This window comes from Lepisma saccharinum, chromosome 2 (genome assembly GCF_977018435.1).
Source record: "Lepisma saccharinum chromosome 2, izLepSacc3.1, whole genome shotgun sequence".
Classification (NCBI taxonomy): Eukaryota; Metazoa; Arthropoda; class Insecta; order Zygentoma; family Lepismatidae; genus Lepisma; species Lepisma saccharinum.
In genome coordinates this window covers 136,527,220-136,546,683 of record NC_139230.1, presented here as the reverse complement: position 1 = coordinate 136,546,683, position 19,464 = coordinate 136,527,220, and the positions used below count along the sequence as shown (strand labels likewise).

Genomic DNA, 19,464 nt, shown 5'->3' with positions numbered 1-19,464 from the left:
CCTAAATATTTGAATTTGGAAACTGGTTCAAACGAGTTGTTATCAATAATTAGATTTTGATTATTACCTAACACTTGGTTTCAGCCTGTAAGCATATATTTAGTTTTCTCTTTGTTAACTTCCAAACTTATCTCTTTAGCAGTTTTGAAAAATATTTTAGCATTATTCTTAATCGTATTTATATCATCCCCCAGTAAGTCTACATCATCTGCATATGCTAACAACTGAGTCACACCATATAATTTTAGTCCTTCGTTAGTTTATTTTTCTTCCTAACAGCATATTCTAAGGCAAAATTAAAGAGCAATGGAGATAATGCATCTCCTTGTTTTAACCCATCATGAATTGTAAATTTGTCAGACACATTAATACCCACACGAATTTTACTTTCTGTTTCACTGGTGCATACTTTAATCATATTAACAATCTTCTTAGGTATTCCAAACTCTACTAATATATTATATAATTTATCTCTTTTGACCGAATCATATGTTTTTTTGAAATCAATGAATAGCTGATGGACATTTTGATTATATTCCCACTTTTTTCTCAAGTGTCTGTCTGATGTGAAAAATTTGATCTGTAGTTGATCTGTTACGTTTAAATCCACATTGATAATCACCTATAATTTCATTAGCATATGGGGTTAGTCTTGTTAAGAGAGTGTTAGATAATATTTTATATGTTGTTGAGAGTAGAGAAATTCCACGGTAATTATTGCAGTTCATTTTATCACCTTTTTTAAACACAAGAACAATTATGGATTCTTTCCACTGTTGAGGGATTTCTTCTTTATTCCATATTAAACAAATTAATTTATGAATTTGACATATTAATGAATTTTTATCATATTTTATTAATTCAGGTGGTATTAAATCAATGTCAGGTGCTTTGTTATTCTTTAGCCTTTAAATAGCATCTTTAACTTCAGTCAAGTTAGGTTCTGGAACTAAAGGTTCTGCTGTGTGTACTTCATTTACTTCTGATTTATCTCCTACATGAACATTTAAAAGGTCATTAAAATAGCTTTTCCATCTATTTAAAATATCACTTGGGTCAGCCAAAAAAAAATCACCGTCTTTATCTTTTATCAAGTTTACTTTAGGTTGCCACCCCTTTCTAAATTCATTTACACCTTTATATAAATCTCTGATATTTTCATTTTTGCTGTTTGTTTCAATTTCGTTAATTTTGCTTTTCAAGTAATCTCTCTTTTTACTTCTAAACGTGTGGTTAACTTCTCGCTTTATTCTATTGTAATTGCTTAGATTTGTATCATCAGAGTTATTTAACCACCCAAGTCTAGACTGATTTTTTATTTCTATTAGATTATGACATTTATTATCAAACCATAGCTTACTTTTTCTTGGTTTATGGTATCCTATACTTTCTTTAGCTGCTGATTCTATTGCATTACGTATGTGCTCCCAATTCTTATTTACGTCTGTTTCATTTATATTTTCATCATTTAAATCCTGCAAAACATCAAATCTATTTGACAATTTAATTTGGTAATCTTTCTTAATTCTTAATTCTTTATATTGTGTTATAGTTGTGATATGTTTGTGTGTGTGTTGTGTAGTAAGTAATCTGTCTAATGTGTTTGTGTTCGTCTTGTGTAGTAATTGTGCTGTCTAATGTGTTTGTGTTTGTCTTGTGTAGTAGTTCCTCCATTCATATTGGGGGTTAGGCGTAGAGCTGACAACTCTGCACTGTAAAAAATAATGTCAAGAAACAGCAATATAAGGCCATGGGTGTTCCCAAGGTAAAATATTCTGGAGGTAAAATAGTCCCCCGTTCGGATCTCCGGGTGGGGACTACTTTGGGATTATGAGTTTTACCATTTGAATGGAGAAGACCAGGTATATTTATGGATATCTTTATGTTTAAATGTGGTACTTTTCACAATTAAATTCTTTGAGGTTGCAAAAGTAATCAATCTTATACCATTATCATTACTTAATTTATGAAGTCTTTCTTTACCAATCGTGGGTTTAAATGTCTCTTCTTTGACAATCTGTGCATTACAGTCACCTAACAGAATTTTCATATCATACTGAGAAAATTTATCAAAGACCTGTTCTAACTCTGCATAAAAATCATCTGTAGTATTATCATCTTTATCTTCCGTTGGTGCATGTATGTTTATTAAAATAATTTTACACCACCTACCCTGTAAAACTGCATATGATATCCTATCATTAATAAATTCTACTGTTTTAAGGGCTGAGATAATTCTATTATTTATGAAGAGTATTGTTCCAAAATTATGATTTTCAGTATCACCATAGAAAAAAGTATAATTTTTAGTTCTCCTGGCCACCTAACTTCCTGGACAACTACTACATCTAATTTATACTTAACTATCTCATTAACTGTACACTGAAATGCCCCATGCCGGTAATATCCTTATTCCTAACGTAGATCTTATCCTTAGTCCAGGGACCTCCCAAAGTAGTCCCTGCCCGGAGATCTGAATGGGAAACTATTTTACCTTGGCATTATCCATTGCCTCATTTTGCTGATTCTTGACGTCTTTTTTACAGTGCAGAGTTGTCAGCTCTACGCCTAACCCCCAATATGAATGGAGAACCACACCTGTTGTTGGTCAGCGGATCCCTCAGATCTAGCTGGGAGGATCACATTGTAGTCCACCAACCATTCCCCACTTCTGCCGATTGTTGGACGCTCATAGAGCCATGACAGGACAGCTCTGTAAATCCCAACAGAGCAAAATGTTGACCATTTCACTCTGTTGGTTGACTAACTGCAGTGAACAAATCATTGGGCGATGAGGTCGTCACATCCCTCAGAAATAACCAAAATGTCACTTACCATGTTTTACACCTGAGCCCTTCAATTTACATCACTTGTTTGACTTATGCTTTACACAGCCCACAATTTACATCACTTGTTTGGCTTATGCTTTACACAGCCCATGTGTAGACCCTGGAAAGTGAATTCCTAGTGTCCATTATGAAGAAAGTGTTCTGCAAAGCCCCCTCCAAATTAGCTGCTTTCAGAGAAAGGTATCCAAATATACCCCCCCCCCCCCATCACAGCCAGTTCTTATTCATTTTTTTTCTTTTTGCCAGAAGCACTTCTTAAATTAGAATCCAACAGTAAGTTGTTACATGAACAACTTTCAATACTAAAAAAGTGGAGGGAAGAATTTCAACTGTGCCTGGGAAAGGTGGAGAAGAAGGTGAGGGAAAACTTAAAGGCAATGCTGGCCAAAAATTCTGGTTTCAGTGTCTGCAAACTATTGATAAAGTAATGGCTGAAGAGGAAAAGTTTTCTGAAGAATTTAAAGTGAAAATTGTTTCATCATTAAAATGTGTACCATTGACTATGGTGATTCTCTTGAAAGATCATTTTTCAGAATATAAATTGATCCTCACCTAATTATACATATTTCATTTTTCATATCACAAGTAATGATTTATACAAATGAAACTTTGGTTAGAAAATTACTATGTGGTTAATGCATCAATTAAATTTCTTACAGTTCTTTCGAAATTTTGTTTTTAATGATAGTTCATAATCAGGATTTTTTGAGACTAATTTAAGATTTTTAGAACCTATTTTAGGAACTTATAACACACACTTTAGAGCCTAAAAATCCAAGGTCTACGTATAATCAGAACACTTCTCTTTCCATCTCTTCATCATGGAAATTCACTGTTTTGGCATCAACATTCACTTGTGTTTGACCACTCAGCTGGCACCTGACTCGTACAAATTCTATTGGTAAACATGTCAAAGAGTTATACTTCCAGTAGAACAAAATGACCATTCATCTGTTACTTTCCATTGTATATTTGGTCTGTAGTTACCATGGTTATTGTGTACTTGCAAGGAGGAAGTTCCCTGTATTGACTTTCACAGAATTTTCACAAAAAGTTGTTTTAATGTAATATACATAAAAACTTGTTCATCAAACCCATTATGTTTTTCTGAGATACACTTCATCTTATTACATGCCATTCTATAAAACTACCATAAAGTAAAATAATGTGTTGCAGAGAGCAAATTTTGAAATCTGAAATAAAATTCTCATCTCTCATATATATATATATATATATATAATATTAATTTACGTCTTGCGAGTATCGAGGTAACTCCTGCAACGTTTCGGGACGCAACTGCTCCCTTCCTCAGGCTGCTCTTCTTAGGTTCAGGATATAATATTGGTAAAAGGTGTATGGTTAAAAAATGGTAAAAATCTAAAACCCATTACAGATACAGGTAAAACTACCATGCAGTTTTCCCAATTAGAAACTGCTCGATGGAATGTTAAAAAAATCTGTGAGTAGCCGTGGTCCGCGTGTGCTGCAATGCTCCAATGTTTCCTCGTTGAGCATGAGGTCGGGCGCATCCCCTCCCTTTCCCCTCTATTTCCCTTCCGTTTTTTTCCCCTTCTCCTCCATTCCAGTCCACGTAAAGTCCAGCGTGAATTCCTCTTCAGTTTGAGCTTTGCGTGCTATTTCCAGGGTTACGTTAAATCCTAATTTTACATATTCCTTCCTATCCCATTTCTTGAACATCTTCCCCCACATCTCATCAATATTTCTGTCATCCCTGTTTAATTTATTCTCTCTTCCCTTACATATATACGACCCTTCATATACATTCCTTCTTATAGGTTTTATCTCTTCTCTAAGCACTTTCCATTTGGCGATTACATGGCCTTTGTCAAGGATATGTTCGGAGAGCCCCATCTTGGGAACCCCCTCCCTTATATCCTTGTCGTGCTCCCTCCATTGGACATTCATACTTCTTCCTGTTTGGCCCACGTATTCCTTGCCGTATTGGCAAACTATTCCATACACACCCTTCATCCCTCCCTCGTTTATTTCTTCTTGTTTTCTATCTTTCTTATACCCCGTGAAATGCTTCTCTAAAATTTTTGGAGCTAGCATCCCACACCTTACGCCATATCTTCTTAAAAGTCTTTTGATTTTCTCCAATATTCCGGGAAAGTATGGAATGCCTATATATTTAAATTCCCTCTCTTCATCTTTAACTTCTTCTTCTTTTCCCTTTCCATCTTTCTTCGGTTTATTCCTTTCCAATTCTTTCCCTATGTGACCTTAGCTTTACTTAAATTCCTCCTCTCTATATCCATTCTTCTTTCCGATTCTCATTATCCACTCGATTTCTTTACGCAAATCATCTTGGTTATTACATAATCTGTGTGCCCGCAGGAAGAAGTTTTGGAATACATTATTCTTTGTCCAGTTAGCATGGGCCGATTCTTTGTTGATATATAGATCTCCCGATAATGCCTTATGATGAACCCCTGTGTAAATTTTCTTTCCCTCCAGTTGAATTGCCAGGTCTATGAAACTAATCTTATGATCATCCATCTCTTCTTTAGTGAATTTTATCCTTTCCTCTTGTTCTTCTACTGCTTCGAATAGTTTCTCTACCTCCTCCTCCCCTCCAATAACAAGAATATCTTGTACGTATCTGCATATAACTTAATTCCCCTGTTTATGAGGCTAAGTGCTGTCTTTTCAGCATCTGTAGAGAAAAAGCAGCTGATGCATTACAAAGATGGTTAATGAGTAAAGGAATAGATGTCGTCGAGGAATGGGAGTATGTTAGATGGTTTAATTTGTGTACAGGGTTTAACTATTTTTGGGGAAATGGGAGGATATACATTCAGAAAGAAGTTCTAGCAATGGGGAACCGAGTCTCAGGAATTATCTTGAGTATTTTTATGCACTTGATTGAAAAGACAGCACTTAGCCTCATAAACAGGGGAATTAAGTTCTACTGCAGATACGTAGATGATATTCTTCTTATTGGAGGGGAGGAGGATTTAGAGAAACTATTCGAAGCACTAGGAGAACAAGAGGAAAGGATAAAATTCACTAAAGAAGAGATGGATGATCATAAGATTAGTTTCTTAGACCTGCAATTCAACTGGAGGGAAAGAAAATGTACACAGGGGTTCATCATAAGGCATTATTGGGAGATCTATATATCAACAAAGAATCGGCCCACGCTAACATTACAAAGAATAATGTATTCCAAAACTTCTTCCTGCGGGCACACAGATTATGTAATAACCAAGATGATTTGCATAAAGAAATCGAGTGGATAATGAGAATCGGAAAGAGGAATGGATATAGAGAGGAGGTGTTAAGGAGGAATTTAAGTAAAGCTAAGGTTACATAGGGAAAGAATTGGAAAGGAATAAACCGAAGAAAGATGGAAAGGGAAAAGAAGAAGAAGTTAAAGATGAAGAGAGGGAATTTAAATATAAAGGCATTCCGTACTTTCCCTCAATATCGGAGAAAATCAAAAGACTTTTAAGAAGATATGGCGTAAGGTGTGGGATGCTAGCTCCAAAAACTTTAGAGAAGCATTTCACGGGGTATAAGAAAGATAGAAAACAAGAAGAAATAAACGAGGGAGGGATGAAGGGTGTGTATGGAATAGTTTGCCAATACGGTAAGGAATACGTGGGCCAAACAGGAAGAAGTATGAATGTCCGATGGGGGGAGCACGACAAGGATATAAGGGAGGGGGTTCCCAAGATGGGGCTCTCCGAACATATCCTTGACAAAGGCCATGTAATCGCCAAATGGAAAGTGCTTAGAGAAGAGATAAAACCTATAAAAAGGAATGTATATGAAGGGTCATATATATGTAAGGGAAGAGAGAATAAATTAAACAGGGATGATGGGAATATTGATGAGATGTGGGGGAAGATGTTCAAGAAATGGGATATGTAAAAATAGGATTTAACGTAACCCTGGAAGTAGCACGCAAAGCTCAAACTGAAGAGAAATTCACACTGGACTTTACGTGAACGGGAATGGAGGAGAAGGTGAAAAAATGGAAGGGAAATAGAGGGGAAAGGGAGGGGAAGCACCCGACCTCACACTCAAGAAGGAAACATTGGAGCATTGCAGCACACGCGGACCATGGCTACTCACAGTTTTCTTTTTTTTAACATTCCATGGAGCAGTTTCTAATTGGGAAAAAGGCATGGTAGTTTGACCTGTACCTGTAATGGGTTTTAGATTTTTACCATTTTTTAACCATACACCTTTTACCAATACTATATCCTGAACCTATAGAGAGTTCGACGTGGTTATGATTTATACATAACCTAAACGTGAGCAGCCTGAGGAAGGGAGCAGTTGCGCCTCGAAACTTCGCATGAGTTACCTCGATACTCGCAAAACGTAAATTAATGTTACATATATATTAAACTTGTGAGTAATTCGCACAACCTTCATCATGTAATTCTCATCTCCTTATTGGAAGTAAACAGGTGGCCAGTGTAGACCTTAGAGTATATAATTTTGAAAACTGTAATGAAATTACAAAGTGTAATAAATTAAATTACATTATTGCAATGTTTGAGGTGTACTATTTAAAGGTAACTTAACTGTATAAAATACATTTGAGGGTGAAGTATGTTATGTATAGTAAAAGAAGGGAGAGAGAGAGAATGAAATGGGAATGGGAGAATGGAATAATGCCTGAAAGTTGTCATTGAAAATATTAGAAAGCTTTTTGGGTCTGAGGCTTCAAACCATTACTTATTTTCCTATTGTTAGAGGATTTAAATAGATTTCATGTGTTTTGCATTCATACTGTGGTCTTTGAAGAGACACAATATTATTACCTAGAGTGGAAAGAAAATAGATACATATTAAGGAATGAAGGTTTAGGAATGTAAAAATTTAAACCCTTTCAGTATTCATGTTGTCTTATACACTAGCTATTTTGTCCTACATGCTTGTTAGTTTGTGTTATCTTGGACAATTATATCATTCTTGGTATTGGAATTATGCATAATAGTTTACATTTTTGCATGTGTCTTCAGAAAATGTACATGATACATTGTATATGTGTTACTCAAAATGTCAAGGTTTTAATGTTATATTATGTTCATTGCACATCATATAATAGTGAATTGGTGATTAGTTAATTAGGAAACTTACACATACTTCTTTTACACTTTAAAAAAATATATATTTTCTCTCACTTTACTGTTTCTGAGCTTCTCTATTATTTGTATATTTTGTGTAACATTGCATATTTAAACTAATGTTATGTGAATAGAATGAACATTAAGTTTCACTGTTGATATCTGTAGATATTGCATGCGTTCAACTTTCCAAACATTTAATAATTACCCATGGCTCTACAGCCGGTGAGGGCCTTGGCCTATCTCCCAACTGCCAGCCTCCTTCCCACAATCCTACCTAGAGGTGTGGAGATCTTCAACCAGTAATGGGGTGATGTGGGGTCAGCACGTCGAACCCCCAGCGGTTATAGGAGATATCCATGACCGGGTTACACTACTCAACCCCAATTTCCTGATGATGGTGGGTTGCCATCGGTCCTATACACAGACTAAAAACCCAGAGACTGAACCCAGGTGGACTTGAACCCATGCCATCTCGGAGTCGGAGACCAAAGTTTCCAAACATTTACTTTGGGTAATTAAATAACCAGTGGTGCAGCACCCCATTACCGGCCTCACTTCTCGATGGGAGATCATTCAACCAGTTACGAGGTGACGTGTGGTCAGCACAACAAATCCCCAGTCATTGTTGTAGTTTTCCATGACCAGGTTATGCTACTCATTCATAGCTCCCCAATTTCCTCATGATAGTGGGTGGCCACCAGTCCCATACAGAGGTCAAAATCTCAGGAGACAAATTGTTATGCTTTCCCACAAGAGACTTGAACCTGCCCCTATCCCATAGCCAGAGCCCAAAGCATGACATCTTAGACCACACAGCCATGATGTGGGACACTTTGGGTTAATACTTCTCCATAAACTTGCTCAAAATAACTTGTTTCTTTTGTTAATCATGGCTGACTGATTTAACCTAATCCTGGATTTGTCCACCTGACGAAGTATTTTATGTGCTGATAAAAAAGAAACCTGAAGAAGCAGAGCATAGCTCTGTGAAACGTTGTTTATAAGATTGTTTTAACAACAATACTCACTCACGTAAGTGTTTATTATATATTTTTTCTTTAGTTGTCACTGACAGCAACAATTTCACAAAGGCAAATCAGTGGAAGTGAAAAATTATTCAACACACAGGGCTCAGTAGCTCAGTTGGTAGAGCAATGGCAAGGTATGCCAGAGACCCACGTTTGAGTGCTGGGGGAGCTTACCTTTTTTGCTTAAATATCTATGTAAATGTTAACCTGGGGAAAAAAGACAAAAGACAGCCCATTCATATTAGTTCTTGCTGTTTATTGTTATTTTTTTGCAGCGAGTTCATTTCAAGATTTACAAAATAAATGAGGTTCTTCCAAGAATGATTTACCTAGTCTTATCATAAACACTTTTATAAATTTTGACAGTGGTTGCACAACTTTCCATGGCAGGAAAGAACACATGGGCCATTGTTAGTTCAGCTGCAGAAGTGAGAAGACTTTTATTTTTATCATTAATGATGGAATATCAAAACCTTTTAGATGCTGAAAATCTCCAAAGGTTTGTGTTACTATCCCACACTTCATCGACATTGGAACTGTGGATAACTGACCCAGGTATTGACAGTCATGCACAATAAGATTCCAACTGGTGATATCAGTTGTGACTCTTGTTCTTATGGGCAGAAATCACATCAAGAAACTATCTGTGATGGCTCATGAAGTGAACATTTCTAAAATGTCCATATGTCGCATGTTAAGAAATGAGCTGGGACTGAGATCATACACTTATTGTACAGGTCATTTCCCCACAGCAGAGTAAAAGTATGAGAGAGCAGTAGAAGCAAAGCTCCTACTGGAGCATTGTGCAAGAAATGAACATGGAAGAAAAATTTGTTGCTCTTAACAAGGTTTTTTTCAACTCTCAAATTGACAGTGTATACCACAAATTTCAGAGAATCTGCTGAGAAGTCTCCAAGGGTCCAAAGGGGCCATTATTCAGCTACAGTATGGATTGGGGAAGAAGGCATTATGATGTCACCACTGAACTCCATTTAGGCAAGAAAGGGATAAAAGCATCAATCAATGTGTGCCAGGCTGGCCCCCGTGGCGGAGTGGTTAGCACATCGTGCTACAATGCCAGGGGTCCCGGGTTTGAATCCTGGATGAACAATATCAGAAATTTGATATCGCGATATATCGTCATGAAAATATCGTCACAGGCGATATGATACAATATTTTTTCCGTGTCGTGATATTGGCGATATATCATCTCCATGATATATATCGCCAAAATATCATGATGATATATCACCAACACAATATATGTTACCAAAATATCGACGATACATTGCTGACATGATATATATCATGAAAATAGTGTGATGATATATCATCTAGTTGATATCGCATGAACAATATTTTTTTCAATATCATGATATATCGTCTGGATGATATATGACCCAACATTAATGAATAGTCACAGAGACTTAACAGTGTGTGTGAGCCAAAAGTGGTAATTTTGAACAATGGTCACTGTTTATGTTCATAACACATCCATGCGAAATACATTATCAGAAAATTAAATATGTCTCAACATCATGTTATTTCATTGAAAACCTTGTGACACATTTACGGTAAGACACATCCCCATCCCCTCCAATAGTTTTTATGAGGGCAAATCGAAAAGTCTTTCCCCCAAAATAATAAACATGCAGGAAAATTAAAATATAGGAATTGTTCTATGTACCTTGCACTATTTTTCCACATAGTCACCACAGCGGTTCAGGTATTTGTCCCATTGCACCACTAGTTTGGAACTACCGCTGTTGTAGAATTCGGTCGGTGATCGTGGAACCACCGCCAGACAGTGGTCTTTGTTTCATTGTTGCAAATGAACCTCTGTCTTGCCAGGAACTTCTTCAGTGGACCAAACACATGACAATCACTGGGGGCGAGGTCTAGACTATACGGTGCATGCTCCAGAATCTCCGTTGGAATGACTGAAGTCTGTCAATGGTCCTGTTTGCTACATGAGGCCTGGCGTTATCGTGGAGGATAACCTCAATGTCCATATCGAGAATCTTGTGCTTTTTCCTGATGTCAGCTTGCAGACGTGCGAGTGTGCCACAATAGCTGTCAGTGTTGATGGTGTCACCTCATGGCATGAAATCCAGCAGGAGTGGTCCTCGGCGATCCCAGAAGACCATGAGCAGTGTTTTTCGTTGTGAGCGAGGAGCTCATTGTCATGAAGGCCTTCTTGGCCATTTTCGAACTCACAACACCACCACCGCACACTTCTCAAAGCGAGACACTTGTCCCCATACGTTGGCTGTATTTCCCTATGGATCTCAATGGGTGTTTTTCCCTTGATCCATAGAAAATAAATAACACTTCACTCATACTACATGGACGTGTTGAGTATTACACAAATCTTTGCAAACTGACAACAGTACTGTGCGATGGGGCAGCCGAGAGTTAAACTATTGCATTGAATGTATATCTCGGTTTCTCAATCACACTAATATTTTGTCTGAAAAAAAAAAAATAGGGGCAAAGACTTTTTGATTTTCCCTCGTAGATATAACCCCACGTTCTTAACAGTAAATAAAATTTTGGTATTTTCTTATCTACAAAACATAATTTGTTTTTTACCACATTACTTTCTCAATTTAGCATTATTTTTTTATGCAGCTGGATCCACATTATGCACATTTAAACTGTAATTGGGACTGAGCCTTCAGTTTAAAGTGCAATACAAAACACTACGTGCCCCCATCAGGACTTGAATCCACAACCCCTAGATTTACAGCTGCTAGATATGGTACATGGAGTTAGTTGGAGTTGGTAGCATAAATATTTATCTTCTACGTAACTTGTGTAATGTTATCTTTGTCTAGCATTTTTTCTAGATATTGATATATATAGTGAAGTTTTTCATCTTTTTCACTCTAGCACTTCAGCAGTTTATTTACTTAGATACTCTACAGCACTATATTTTTTGCATGCTTGTACACTATCATTATGATTGTATGTTCTTTTTCATTTTATTTGTTGAAGTCACTGCATTATTTACAGAGTGGTAAACACTGTAATTGAAACTTATTCAGTTATGTACAGTTTTTCCCCTTGCAATAGTTAATTTATTTGCATTATATATTTTTCATGCTAAAGTTACAATTTAATTTCTGTTTGCATGTTATCAATTGAGTTATTTCTTGCTACAAGGTCTGGCCAGCATGAGTGTACCTATGTTCATAGCTGAGAGTGCATTGCCTGAATCACGTGGATGGCTTGTTACACTGAACAACATCTTCATTACTGGTGGACAGTTTGTAGCCTCTGTTATATGCGGTGGCTTCAGTTCAGTTGATGAGGGTTGGAGGTATGTTTTGTTTTTATTTTTATTTGTTATTATTTTTAATGTATTTGCATCGATGTAAATTTAATGAAGATTTGAGAGCAATTGTTCGGCAAGTGAGGTTGTTGTTTTGCATGTATGTTGAATGTGTAACTCTGTTGATTAAAGGCCCAATTTTCAGCACAAATACACATTCAGTATTGAACTGTATATCTGTCACAAGACAGAATCAGGATCCACCAAAATCAGAGTGCAAGTGGAAACATACAGAGGACAGAGTCGATTATTCCTGGGGCTTACACATTACAGATATGAAGTCTTAAAAGTAAGATTCCTTCAGAGTTATTTATATATTAATGATGTAACTAACAATTAACACAACTTCAATCAACTTACAGTTCAAACTGTTATCCTTGCATTTACAATTAAATCAAGTTTCAGCAATCAATCTCATGAGTTATACAGATGGTGATGAAATTAATGGAAACATCTTACAGACCTTGCTTAATACAGTGTGGGAGCACCTTTAGCCTGTCGTACAGCCGTGAATCATTGCAGAATAGATGCATACAACTCATGAATTGTTTCCAGAGGAATTTTGTACCTTTCGTCATGCAGTGCAGCACTCTTTTCCTCCAGCAATGATGGGGGAGGATATCTGCACCGGACTCGCTGCTCTAAAACAGACCACAGATATTCGATAACATTCAGATGGGGAGACTGTGTGGGCCAGGGGAGGTGTTGAATTTCATCCTCATATTTGTCAAACCACACTTGAACAGAGCCAGCAGTGTGAATTGGGGCATTGTCATCTTGGAAGATGGTATCCTTTTTAGATGATAACATCTGTGCATAGGATGCACTTGGTCACCTAAAATGTCCACATAATATTTGGTCATACATCGTAATAATAGGACCAAGGGAATACCATGAAATTGCAACCGACACCATCACAGAGTTCATCCTCATATCTGTTTAACGGTAGGATGGAAGCAGTCCAGCACATAAGCTTTTTTGGGCATCCATGTACATATCCATTTGCATTGTGATAACATGTTCTTGGTTTTGATCAGAGGTTTGGCGATTGCCACCCAGCTGTGGATGTTCAGGTTGTGCAGCTCATGTCCGACTGTGACTTGGATTGAGAATTGGACATCACTTTAGTTGCAATAGCTCGATGGTTCTTTGAGATAATCATCTTCAATGTTTGGCAGTCCTGATCATGGAGGATGGGTTTCTATCCACTATTGCACTTCGCTGATGATGTCTTGCCATGAGTTGTGCATGCCCTTATCACCTTGGACACTGTTGCTCTTGATACACCTAACACACTGGCAGTCTTTGTTACACTTGCACCAACTAACCTCATTGAAAGTCGGAGAGGTCTCCAAATTTTCCTCACCTACACCTGGCAGATTGCATGCACAAATTAGAGGTCTGCACGGGCTCGGGCCAGGCCCTCGGGCCTAGGCCCGGCCCGGCCCGCGGGCCGGACTCGGGCCATAAATAACCAGAACTTCTCGGGCTCGGGTCGGGCCCGGGCCTCGTGGCTATTTTGTTAGCGAATATTGTCATCGAAAAATAATTTTTAATTATTGAAATTATGGTTTACTTCGAGAATGAGAATACATTCTTTTATAACAGCTAGTTAACGAAGTACAACAGTGCCCATTTTTTTTCAAATGCTGAATTGGAAAGTAATTTTAATTATGTTTTCGGGCTCGGGCCGGGCTCATGTTTACTTATTATCGGACTCGGGTCGGGTTCGGGTTTCTTTTCCTCGGGCCGGGCCGGACTCGGGCCTTACAATTTAGGCCCGTGCAGACCTCTAGCACAAATACATACTACACCTTCTATCGTACTGCTGACTAATGTCTTTCACTGCAATACCAAATGCCAGTCGCAGGGAACAAATGTTCAGTGTTGCCACCCCACACATATACCATGTTGCTGATCATAGGTGTTTCCATTATTTTGATCACCACATATATATAATTATAACAAATTCATTATGTAGAGATTAATCCTCTTTATCATTAATTTAAGTGAGCCAGAACCTAATCATGGGAGTGGGTCTACAAGAAAGATGGAGAATTGAAAACAGGTTTCCCTATAACTAAACAAATACAAAGATATAAGTATGGAATAATGACATAAGTATTAAATAATGAAAAATTTAATTACTAAAGGATACTAATACAAATTTAAGGAAGCCCAATCTAACCAACTTCCAAATCATACAGGTATACTCACCATTCATATTGTTGAGAGGAGTGTTCTTTCAGTGTGTGACAATACCTCAAGACTAGGCATGGTCATTTCCTCTTGGAGGAAAATCAACCAATCAGGATGGGGCGTGACATTACTCAGTAGTACCAACTCAATCTGTAGGCAAAAGTTTATAAATGTTACATTGTTATGTGTGTTTATTTTTTGCCTTAGAAACCTTTTCAGTCAAGATTGTGAAGGCTACATCTTCAATACTAATATTGTTCGGTCATTCCATTGCACAGTGGTCCAAAATGCCTTAAACCTGGCCAAAAATAGAAAACAAATGATTGAATAACTTAGGCCCAGTTTCCTGCATGCATGGTAAACAATACTCAGATGGTATTATATCCCAAATACCCTGGCTGTAGGCTAATAGAACTGAAAATTGCAAACATAGGCCAGTCGATTTTATGAACACATGTGGGTTATTTTCTTTGAGGGTCTGCAGGATCTATATTGAAAAGTATTGAGTTACCACTTCATCTCTTCTGGTCAGGGGCAGTACTAAGAGTGAACCAGAGTGGGTCATGGCCCACCCAAAATCAGACTGGCTCCCCCTTCAAAATGGAAGACACATTTCATGATAAAAATAAAAAAAGTGTATAGATAATGATTAGCATGATGGGAATCTTTAATGTTTGAATACATAACAACACTGTGAATATCAAAGTACATTTTTATATGAGCATGTGGCCTACCCACACCAGCCAGAAATTCTGGCACTGCCACTGTTATGCATGAATTTGTTTGAATATCGGTTCTACGTTGCACACAAACCAGACATCAGATCCTGCAGATTAGAGGAAAGGAAGATCAGTATGACATGGCCCCAAAAAAAGACACACATTCATCAGAGATTTTGTAGTGACATGGGATTTATCATTAAACAGCCAACATATGATGGCATTGGCACTCAGTGTTTCTTCCAAAATCACTGACATGAAGGAAAAATGTTATAATGAACAGGGAACGGAACTTTATGTGCTAAAAAACTCAGAATATTTATTTTTTATGTGTCATAAATGTTGAAAATATGTGATAAAAACAGGAAAATATGTGACAAAAATAAAAAAAAAAAACATTTGGTAACAAAAACAAAATATTACTTGCATTTTAAACACCTGAAATCAGTTTCTAAATGCTTACCTCTTAGCGAGCTATTTTTTGGAAGAGTTGCATTGGATCACAATAGTTATTCCAAATTCTCTATTGTAAAACTGTGATGATTATCTCTAAAAAGCATCTTATATTGTGAGAAAGATCGCTCCACGTTACAAGAAACAATTCTTGTATATATGAAGCACGAAATGTCACTAACGCTGAAGTTTTCCAAAGCTTCCTTTTCCTCTACTTCACCTTCCAAAACACGTGCAATTCGCCACAAAGTTTGAAAACCTTGGTTTTCCCCAAACATTTCTGTACATTTAGAGATTAGCACTTGTGTGTTAGGTGCAGTGAGTTCGTTCAGTTTCGTTTCTACTATACGGAGTTCACCCACGGAAGCTGCAAAAGTGTTTGTGGACGAGTCAAGCTTTTGTATGGAATTAGAGAGAAAAGACAGGTTTTTGAAATGTATGCCAATGCGACTTTTAAGGAGGGATCCTTCAACAATTCTTGCAGAATTTCTTTGTCGAGATCATTTACAACACATACAAATTTTTCAAAGTTCTGGACATAATATACAGCTGCATCCAACCAAATGCCCCATCGCGTAACTACAGGTGTAGGAGGAAGGGGAACCTCAGGACATTTTTGTTTAAAAATGTCTATTCTTCTAGTCGACTTGATAAAAACTTTCTTCCCATTTGAAACCAGTTTATCAACATTGGGATAAAGAGCTCTTACCTTTTCACATATTCTATGCAATGCATGAGCCACACATGTAACGTGCACCATTTTGGATTGGATTGATTTGGTGTTTTAAGTCCACTTTATGCACAGTTAGGCTAATTGGGACTGGTCCTACAGTTTAAAGTGGAATCCGAAGCACTATGTGCCTCCACCGTGTATCGAACCCGGGACCCCTTAATTACAAGGCGAGGATGCTACCACTGCGCCATCGGGGAGGCCTGCACCATTTTGGAGTAGCTAACGGCAAGGCCTACTGCAGCTTTTTTCATGTAAGCTACAGCATCTGTCACAAGGAGAAGAACATTGTCAAATTTTATGCCTTCTGGCCACAATAGCTGCCTTGCTTCAGTAAAGAACCTTCCTATTGTTACATGTGTAGCCCCCGCTAGCTCTACACACTAGTAAATAATTTTTCATTGAGACAGTTTCGTAATTATTTAGCACTCCCACAATCACATTTCCCACTTTTCTACCGGTGGAGTCTGTAGTTTCGTCAATACATAACCAAATATTTTGATGCGCACATTATGAGCGAATATGTTGTAAGGTTTGCTCGTAACACCTGTGCAGACACGTTGATTCGTCAGGTGGTTCGAAGTTCTTATATTTCGTGAGAAACTTTCGTAAATCAGGGTTCTTAAATTTGAACAGTGGGATATCTGCGAACACAAGAGCTCTGCACAAGTCCATTGAAAAGCAGACAATTTTGATGGTTCCCCAGAAGTAGATGGAGTTTGTTTCCCAATAAGTGCCTCTCTGCCGCTCAAACGTGAAGAAGCAACAACATGCTTGTTACTACCTAAATGCTGCGTAATTTGCGAACGTAGGTCAGCTTCGATAAATTTACCACATAGTTGGCAAAATAACACTTTGCCATCAGTTGAAAACACATCCTTATATTCTTTACAGAACTGTTGCAAACAAGATGAAACACTTGCCTTAACTTTTGGCATATCGCACGAGAGAACACACACTGGTGCACAAGCACCAAATCAGAACATGACAAAAGCAGAAACACTCTCGAAGCTGTGCATTACGTTGTACGCTTGCCTCATGTGGGTAATTTTTTCCCCCAATAGGATCGTAGGCAAGGTGCCAGAAGTCTGCCAGCGAGCGTGTTCAAGGACAAACACTCTCAAGAATAAGCATTTCTCCTTCAGGGATTTTGAGGTAGCCTAAATCAATGAGCAATTTTATGTATTTAAAACGAAAATTCGCAAAATATGTATTTACATACGGAAAACTGGAAAATATGTTTTTTTATGTAAAATAAAATTTGCTGTGTTGGCATATAAGGCTATGATCAGAATTTTGGCAAAAACGAGGGTCTCTATCGTATCGCAGAAAAAAACAACAACATTTATTTACCTAAAGTTCCATTCCCTAATAATGAACAATGCTCCTTTGCAGTGCCTCTATTTTTACATGTTTCCATGGGTGGATTAAGATAAGACAATGCCCTCTCCCCTCCCCAGTGGTTGAAACAACAATGAATTTTTAGTTAATTTAAGAGTAGAGGCCTTCTTGATGTAAAAAACATGTTTGAAGCCTATTCTTATACTAATGGCTATTTAGAACAATGAAGTGGAAGAGTAACTTTTTTATTATTATTCAGTTAATTTTTCCTATCAGATGCATGTGGTTTCCACTAATACATCAAAAATCTCTTATAATGCCATTTTTCTTAAACATACACCAACTTATATTTGATTGACCAAAGTGAATGGATATGGATATCTATATAATGCACACATATACAGGGTGTCTTAAAAGTAATAGCACAAACTGACACAGGTGAAAATACACGATAATAGAAGCAAAAAAGTCTTTGTAAACATGGGTCTGCAAACATGCCGTTTTCGAGATAATCGCGAATGTGTGATTACAAGCTGCCACTGACTTCATTGTTTGTACTCAGAAAAATTGCAATCATGCCTAATTTTAATGGGAGTGTGCTTTATTGAGTTGGCAATTTAAGTCCACTTTATGCACAGTAAGATTAATGAAGACTGGACCTACAGTTTAAATTAGGATCCGAACCACTATGTGCCTCTGCCAGGTATCAAACCTAAGAACCCTTGATTACAAGTGGCAACACTACCATTGCGTCATTGAGGAGGCCAGTAATGTGGGTTTGCTTGATTGATTTATTTTACTTCCCTTCTCTGCCACTTTTGGGTTTTGGCTAATTGCGAAGATGAGGATGAGTGATGATAATATGAATTTGATGAATTGACACTCACAAACACCCATGCTCAGACCGGGATTCGAAGCTGGGATCCCTGGCATTGTGGCACGATGTGCCACTCCGACATGGGAGGGGCGGATAATGGGAGTTTGCAGTTGCCACTTTTGGTTCTTTCTTAAGCTACCAGTTCACATTCGCCGACAGTCCAACACCGAACAGCGGCATATTTATTTTATTTGTGAAACAAAGTTTCTACCGGTTTCCCGTTATAAACTATTCCTGGATAAAGTACATTCATGATTCTTTTGTTGAAGCTGACAGAGACAAATTTGAGGTTTTACCGCCCTGCGCACTTGCATTTAGGATGTAGCCAAAGTGAGGAAAGATGAAAAGAAACTGACTTGAAGGTCCAGTGGGCTCTTTCCACCCTCTTGTGTTTACAACCACAGGAGGGTTTCTCTGGCGTCAAGATGAAATGAGTATCTCATACTTCAGTACTACAAAACATGTAGGGCTGTTGTTTCTTAGAGTATTGAGCAGGGGTGCAGATGTCATTGGCCTGGGGGGGGGGGGGGGGGGTAGATTTGAAAATGAGCTTTGCTTTGTACACGCTTATATGCTGAGTTAAGCATGTACATGTGTTTATATAGGTATATATGTTTGTGTGTGGAATTGTATGTATATTGATATGAAGCATGCTAGCATGTTCCTTCTGTTGAAATCAATGATACAAAATCTTAAATAGTGTTATGTAACTGGTGATATGTCATTCTGTTCTTCTATTGTGTTAACCACATGCCACCTGCAAGTTGAATAAAATAACAAATAAAAATAATTTTAAAAATGTACCTGTGGACAAAATTTTCTTGTG

General features: G+C 37.5%; 1 protein-coding gene across 4 annotated transcripts in view; it reads left to right on the top strand.

The window, feature by feature from the left end:
• Positions 1-19,464, top strand: part of LOC145984132 (proton myo-inositol cotransporter-like) — a 326,090-nt gene that overhangs the window by 180,939 nt on the left and 125,687 nt on the right. For all 4 annotated transcript variants that reach the window (XR_014441282.1, XM_083117572.1, XM_083117571.1 and 1 more), the window contains exon 4: positions 12,151-12,307. Coding sequence is in view for 3 of the 4 variants with exons in the window: in XM_083117572.1 (XP_082973698.1) it covers positions 12,151-12,307 (157 nt within the window). In the remaining variant the exon portion in view is untranslated. The remainder of the gene's footprint in view (positions 1-12,150; positions 12,308-19,464) is intronic.